This window comes from Echinococcus granulosus, assembly GCF_000524195.1.
Source record: "Echinococcus granulosus chromosome Unknown EG_S00026, whole genome shotgun sequence".
NCBI classification, from domain to species: Eukaryota; Metazoa; Platyhelminthes; class Cestoda; order Cyclophyllidea; family Taeniidae; genus Echinococcus; species Echinococcus granulosus.
In genome coordinates, this window is record NW_020170406.1 from 458695 (window position 1) to 466673 (window position 7979).

The 7979-nt window shown below is 38.1% G+C and overlaps 1 protein-coding gene across 1 annotated transcript; it reads left to right on the forward strand. All coding sequences in view use genetic code 11, as the record gives it.

Moving 5' to 3' along the window:
- Nucleotides 1-943: 943 nt before the first annotated feature.
- EGR_04293 (unc-13 (munc13)) lies at nt 944-5060 on the forward strand (the record flags this gene model as incomplete). The annotated part of the gene is made up of 4 exons (XM_024493542.1): nt 944-999; nt 1257-1349; nt 1778-1837; nt 4565-5060. The coding sequence occupies 4 exons, from the start codon at nt 944-946 to the stop codon at nt 5058-5060; spliced, it is 705 nt and encodes a 234-aa protein (XP_024352050.1).
- Between the last annotated feature and the right edge of the window lie 2919 nt (nt 5061-7979).

Here is a 7979-nt window from a genome sequence, read left to right on the forward strand (position 1 = left end):
CAGTAGTTGTTTTTGAGAATGCGTAGTCTTTCTGAGCATGGTGCAGCATTCACCTTCAAGCGATATATCACCTGAAGCAGCGGATTCGTTAAAACCATTTCTAAGTAGTGCACCCTTTCACCACGCTTTTAAAATGCTGTGGGAATGTTTGGGAAGGCTTCCAGAACCCCTCGGCTGAATGAAATGGCATCTAGCAGCCTTGTCCAACCGACACTATGAAATGAATATGAGTTCGGGTTAAGCAGAAGATGATAGAGAGAGCAACGAAGGTGTTTGTCTCTGTTCTATAATAAATATGGAAGTTAGCATACATTTTACAAGTTTCTGCAAGGTACAAGAAATCATTTCTGCTGGCCGTACTAAAAATCTACGCAAGTTTTTGGTCATATGATACAATAACATCTTGGTGCAATCTTAAGGAGTTGATAAACGTTAATCTTATGAAACAGCTTGCAGTTTTTTTCCTTTTCTATTCACCTTGTATAAAAATCCTTGGCAGCCCACGAAGGTTTGAAGTTAATAATGCTTTAACGTAGTTTTTCTGGCTGTGTATATGAAATAATACTTGTTAAAAATTAGCCCCGAGGGTGCGGAATAAAAGTGGAACTTTTGTTTACTTGAGACACGAAAATACCAAAGTTCCCAGTCGACAGTCCTGTAACCTGAGGTACAACTAAAAACTGCGCATTACGCTGTTTTTAATGATGTCCCTTCAATATTTTACGCTAACAGACTTTAAATGCGACTTTACTTGGTTAATAAACTAAAAGTTGGACCTCATTTTGTTACTAAATAATTTGGCGTATGCTTTCACTAGGAATAGTATCTTTCAAGCTTTTGCTCACTATCTCTACCGAATTTTACACAAGGCTGTTTAAAACATGGGTATAACTTGTGTAACAATATTCTTATCTTTTCTCTTAAATTAAGTTTTCGGGACCAAATGGGACACTGGTGTTCCTGTGAATCTGACTATGAAGTGGACACCAAAATTATCAGGTGAGTGTTAGATTTTTTCTTTCAGCCAACGCATACCTGGAAGCAGGTAGAATAATTACTTACGAAAATACTAAGCCTGAAAATTGCGATGACGTTTCTCCGAATGAATTATTCCTGGCACCGAATCAATTCTTCTATTCCATTTTCTTTGAAATTCTCACTAACCTATGCGGATTTTGTTTATTAATATGGATTGGATTGAATTTTTATGAGAGTGGGGAATTTCTGCATGCCAAGTGGATTTTTGTTCTTACTAGTTTTGACCAAAGCCGACGCTTCAGTCCAGTTGGAGCCAGTCTTCACTTGGACGCTTCAAGTCCGAGTGCTGAGAAACCATCTCTCGCCTTAAGGTAAGTGATTCTCTCATGGTCTCATTCGAATTTATCCAGCTAAAAATCGTAAAACTTGTGCAAAATAGGAACTAGAGGCTGTTGACATTTATGATCAGGAGACCGATTCAACTACTTTCCTTGGAAAAAATACCGAAAAACTTGCCATGAGGGGCGCATTGATAAGATCTTGAAGTTTATTGAAACTTCTTTAAATGCCAGAATAGGTAGTAACTCTACTCAACATTTTTCCGAAAATCTAACAAAATCCTTTTTTCTCACTCACAATAAACTCTGGAAAATAAGCATGATCTATTGAAATAGTTGCATTTTTCTTGTCACAGATGTGGGAAAGTGAACCTGTTTTCACAAACTGGTTTAACTGCGCGAAGCTAAAAGCAGATTCTCTCGTTTTTTTTTACTGTTTTTAACATTTTGCCTCCTTACAGTCGCTCTAGTTCACCCTGCGTCCGCCGGAAAAGCGAAGACGCCTACGACGTCAACGTCTTGTAAGTCTGCGGACACCGTCATCATCACTACCACTGTCTTTTTTTGGTTTTCTTCCTCCAGTCTGGTTTGATCCAATTCAAACAAAGAATAATTACTTCCGCTGCAATTAAATTCACACCCTCTCCAAAATCTGTGGCAGTAAACGGACTGGCGTTAGGCTTGAAAATTGAAGGAAGCCACTGTTACTAGTAAAGTGGTTCACCAGGAGCTGGATGAAATAAGAAAGCCATTTTGTCTCGGGCAAATTCTCGCCCTTGGGATAAATTTGCCTTTTAAAGATAACACTTTAATTATTGTAATACTTCTTGAGTGAATTTTTTTCGAAATTTCTTCAGATGTGGCTATGGAATTCGCATTTCGGATTTAGGTAATCGGGAAAGATGGGCTGATATTTTAATGCGGTTCTTGAACCTTTTTGGAGGTAATCGGCCTCGGAACTTGTAAAAATCCATGATAGTGGCACACTGTGCATTTTTAAAAAGGATAATTTAAATTACAAAGAGAATAGTTGAATAGTTTTTGCCAATTTACCCCAAATTTTCTTTTTAAATTTATTTCAACACAGACAAACAACATTGTAATTCAGCTAAGCGTGCTCGTTATACCTCAAACCTTTTCACCTGGAAATTAATCCACCAAAATCAAAGACGCTCATAAGACAGTAATGTTTTGCCATCATGTCGGCAGATGGGTCTCATTACCACTGTAGCCATTTGTTGAGTGGAGGAAATTAGTGCTTATATCATTGTGCTCCGGGATAAGAATGGAGTGTCTTCTTCCAAGAAGCATCACAGAAATAGGTTAAATAATTGATATTAACAAAAGAGAATATATACGTTCTTTCCAAGTTTTCCGCCAGTACAATTCTTGTCGTCAAAAATAAAAATAATGCGCCTTTTTTGATGGAACAGTTTTATTGCACCAAAGATATTGTTTTGATTTTAGAGCCCTTTTAATGTCCCCCAAGTTTTGCAGCCTATTGTGTCCTCTTTGATTTCTATTGCACAAAAAGCATTTAGCAATTTAAAATTAGACAGAAGGGTCGATATTCATGATAGAAAGACATTCTGTGCCTTCAAATTTTTTTTGAAATAAATTTTGAGTGTCGGGTAGAACTCGCTGTCCAACCATCTCAAAGGTATCATAATTCGGCCGTTTATCCATCTGCTAGTGATTCGCCTCATTAAGCTCCCCCCAAAACTACGATTTCTAATAAACGCGTTAGAATGAATTATTTTTGAAACACTTTTGCAGCTTTAGAAATTTGTTTTTGTTCGATTTACGTAGGTAGATCACCAATATCAAGTCCTGTAAATCACTTAGTTTAAGTACTTCTCATTTTTGTCAATAAGTTTGGATTAATTTTCGAGCTAATGATTATAAGCAGCTATAATTATGTGTCTGCATTCAATTCTCGTTCTTTACTCTTGCGATTTTAATGAATTCTGAGGGCTTAATTTATGATGCCTCTGCTCCATCATTGTTGGAAGTTGCAGCAGCACAGGAATCACGCCCACTTTCAACGCGATCCAGACCCGCGAAATTACGACGAGACGCAGACGCATTTCTCCTGGACTGCTCACACTTTCTGTGCCATAGGCAGTGCCGTATATAAAAGATACTAACTGGGCCTATGAGCTTCTCTAAGTAGAATACAGACTATTCTATGCAGATTTAAGCTAAAGTGCGTTTAGGTGTGAGAATGGGACTTTTTCAAACCCACTTCTTAATTAATTGAGCAATGCAAATTAAAAATCTGTCGGAAGTCTTGACTCCGCGGGAGTCTTGTTTGTAAAAGCTGAAACACTTATTGTCAACACCTTTCAGAATCGGAATTTCATGCAACAGTTCATTACAATTTCAAGTTATTTTGTTCTTATAACAAAATAAAATTCCCAGCGTTGCTGAATTTTCTTTACGGAGCTTAAATTAACATCTTGATTTCTTATATGACGATTGCAATGATCCGTTGGACCTTGAGTTAAATCAGTGCCTCTCACTCCCCTCTGTTCACTCCCATTTTCTTCCACCAAGCAGGCGCGTTTTGGTTGTTTGTAACTCCTTAAATTATCATATTCTCAAAGTACTTCAACGATGTTGTCAAATAATATTAGTCACTTTAACGTAACTGGAAGTGATAAACAACCTTTAATGGGGCTCAGAACATCTGTCTGACAGGTGATTTTAATATCGAAATGGAGCTGAGACGAAAGCGAATAGGTTTGGGCTGAAACTGATATTTATAGAAGCATAATCTAGTTCCGACGTTTATTGGCGTGCTAAAGCTTCTAATGTCTGAGTTGGTGCCTTCGAATGTTTTTTTTGAAAAATTAAAGCATCTACGACTTCAAAGCTTGCCTTTTTTTACTGTGATCTCGCAATAGAAGGCAAAACCGTTTCAAAAATGTTTCTCTATTGCTTGGAAAAATTGAATAGATAATCACAAACTAAGTGATGTAGCAAAATTGGTCGTTTTTGTGAGCTACTCTTATAGCTTTCTCCATTGGAAAGCCAAAACTTGGATGGCTTTTTCTTAATCTCAACAAGAAGTAATTTAGCTAACAGGTGGCTTCCTAGTTCTATGTAAAATTCTTTGACACTAATCTAACACCTTCGACATTTTGATCTCATAGTTACATGTGGGGCCTTACCACAAATTATTGGCCAAATAAAGGGCTCTCTTTCTGGACTAGTCGATATCTTGAATCATTCTCTTTCCCTAAAAGAAACGGCCAGTTAAGTTCGGAAAATCTCCGTGCTTCGGCGGAGGCAGCTATAGCAGACCAGTTACCTCCGGGGGCGCACCCTGTGGACCTACGTAGTACTACCACAACACCACCCACCGAGAGTCCCACAAGCCTACTTCAGCATCTCCTCGAAAGTCCTGTGCCTTCGCCTTCACCACCGCCACCAGCTAATGGCGAGAATGCTCGTTTCTCCACCACCCCATCCTCCACCCCGTCTCACCGCCGCCAGCAACACCTCCAGGTGCCTGTGGATGGGACTCGCACGATTCATCTTTCGCCGACGGTGATTTTGCGACAAACTGAGGCGGAAAAACGACCCCCCGAGGAGGTGAAATCAGAAGTCGAAAAGAAGGAAGAAAAAGTGGAAGGAGAGCAGCCAAAAAAGCAACCTGTTGATGGATCTTTTGCCGTGGGAAGCACTGCCCAGACAGGGGCTTTAAGAGAGCCTCGGGTTCCACAGACAGAAGGTGATTGATCGTGGTTTTATAAAGCCATGCCCTTTTTTGAGCAACCAAAAGTTGAGACATTTACAGCGTATCTTGCATGGATATTTTTTATCAACCGAACCACGCATTGTTTAAAATGGACCCTTCTACGGGCAGAAATTTATAAAAACCTTATTTTCTCTATAAATTAGTTAATAGTTGTGAAACTTCACACATTAATTCATTAATGGTTGACTTCTGAAGGTATTTATCACTTTTGTAGAAGGCATACTTTACAGCACGATTAGAAGTTCGTCTGTTAGGATTATAAGAGCCATACTGACGTTCGCCTTTCTTCTTGCGTAAAAGCAGCTCTTAAATGAATAGCACTACTTCCGCAGTTGGGTAAAATTAATTATTCAACTTGAACCTTCTTGATAGTCGCATTGAATAGCACAGTTTGTGATGGGTTAATTGTTCATCTGACAGATAATGAGTAATCGTGCTAATGTGGGAACATTCTATGCTCTATTATTGTTAATGGCCATCGACAATCCCTTAAATTTTTCTCCTGTGTATTTAGCAGCAAAACTAAGAACTTCTTGTAGCAAATTTATTGCAAATATGTAATGAACAACATCCTTGCACGTGTTTACAATAAATTTGCTTAAATGCACCCTATTTGGAGGTCATGCACTTGTTTACCTTCCAAATGTATTTTGTACTAAAACACCGCAGAACTAGTACTTTCCTATCATTTGGAGTTCCTCCCCAATGTCTGTTGGTTGTTTGTACCCACTGCTTTGTTGGTAAACTTCTTTCTTGTGCGTTGTTAGTAAAACCTATTTAAAGTTCATTCACACAATTTTTCTGCCCAAGATAAAAAGGTAAATGGTATCTTGACAGTGGTATCTAAACGGAAAATAAGTTGGTCACTGAATTTAGTTGAGCCAACTTTTGGGTACTCGTAAAGAGTAAAGTGAAAATAAAATGTATAGGAAAATTGCACAAAGACAATTTTACCGTCTCCAGGTCGATTATTAATATTTTATACTAAAACAATTATGGGATTAACTGGCCTATACTAAGGAAATTTCACACTGCTTAGTCACATGTTCATTTTGTGGATACGCTTCAACAGCCTTCCATAAACCATGCGTTTTCGGTCGATTTTAAGGCATTTTTGCAAAACTCACCCACATAAGGTTTTTTACTTCAAAAGAGTCTGCAATCAGTCACATTTGATGGCTAAATGGGCTTTCGAAAATGGACAATTGAGAAATCGGGTTTCTATCTGCTGACATGGACAGTATAGCGTTTAGCCGTACTCCCAAACTACCTTAGAAGCGTTACGATTGATGGTAAAAAGTGAATCTGGGATGAAAAGAAAGTGTGAAAACGATTTGCTGAAATTTGACTGTAAAGCGTCTTCTTTCAGATAAAAAAGGGTACTTTTAGTGAGATCATAAAGAGGTTACTCATTGCAACTCCGTGGGGCGTGACAGACCAGCCACTGGAAATGACCCAGTTACCCTCTAAGTTGTTTTGACAGATGAAATGATAGCACTATAGGGACTACGGTACCAGTTTTCTACTGGTATTTTCAATTAATTTGTTGTATTACTTAAATATACAATGAAGGCATTTTCCGCGATCGGTAGTATGCGATATCAATTGGATTACTAAAGCCTAGTCGAAATTTGCGATGCGAGTGTTTACATAAGTAGCTAATGTATTTTTTCTTCTTTTTTATTGTCTTCGTTTTTTAGTGGCTATATGCATTTTCTAGATGGTCTTTATTCACGCCTTAGGTACCGCTTTTAATACTAGATATGAACGAATCCTTTATATTTTGAATACTGACTGGCGGTTCTTCTAAAGGCGCCCATAATACGAGAGCTGTGTAAAATTTAAAATTGAAAAGCTTGATCTCTGTGTTTGGGATAATGGGGTGATCGGAAGACTAGTACAGTTTCGAGCCCCATAAGCTGCTTTTTGGAAATCGCATGTCTGATCGGACAGGAATCGCATCTGATTTCGTAATATCTGTGAGACATTGAACTAATCTGCGGCCTTTCTCGTTTATTTACCACAATTTTCTTCCACGATAGCTTGGATTTGTTACCCAAATGTGATCGATCTGATCTTCAGTAATCCCTTTTTTACACTTTTATAGATAACGTACTCAAAATAGATGCCCATACTTGTCTTTTGATTTCAAACGCATTTAAAAAGAATGTAATCTCGGATTCTCTTTAAGTGATGGCTGGGTTGACAAGAATGGTAGGGGTTTTATCTTTTATGCTTGAATTAAAGCCTCAGTGTTACTCATAAATGCGGAGACAAAATCAGGTAAAGAATTATTCTTTCTTTGACACTTGATGCACTACACGAGTGTTGGATTTAATCGAAAGTATATGAAACACTCGTGATTTGTTGATAGTATTTACTTATTACCATTGTTGTACTACCCATAATATTGATGGCTATGGACCGTAACAAAATCTTAAAATATTCACTTAATTGTGTTGTTAAAAGTAATTAGGTTTTATCTGTTTTCGTTACGATGGTGTGGGTGATAATTGTCACACAACTTCCTGTAATTTATCTTTGCAAAATACTTCACCCTACTGGACGGATTCCAGTCAGACTGTAATGCACTGGGTGGAGTATTTAACCCTTTCCGCCGAGTTCAGTGGTATCTTTGATGGTACTTTTTAGACGTGCTAAGTAATTTGACTTTATTATAAGAAAAAGGCAACCAAACTATACGGAGAATCCGGACAGGGGAGTTTTTTTCTTTCTACCGCTCCTGCCATGCGGTACGAGGTTTTCTAAGAACTAATTTTTCCGATATGCGATATGGGGTCGTGCGCTATCTTTAAAGAATAGGACGTTCTTCCCATTGGTTGGTTACCCATAACTCTTTACGAAGAAGTTCTTCTTATGCGCATTTGAGTTTTATACTG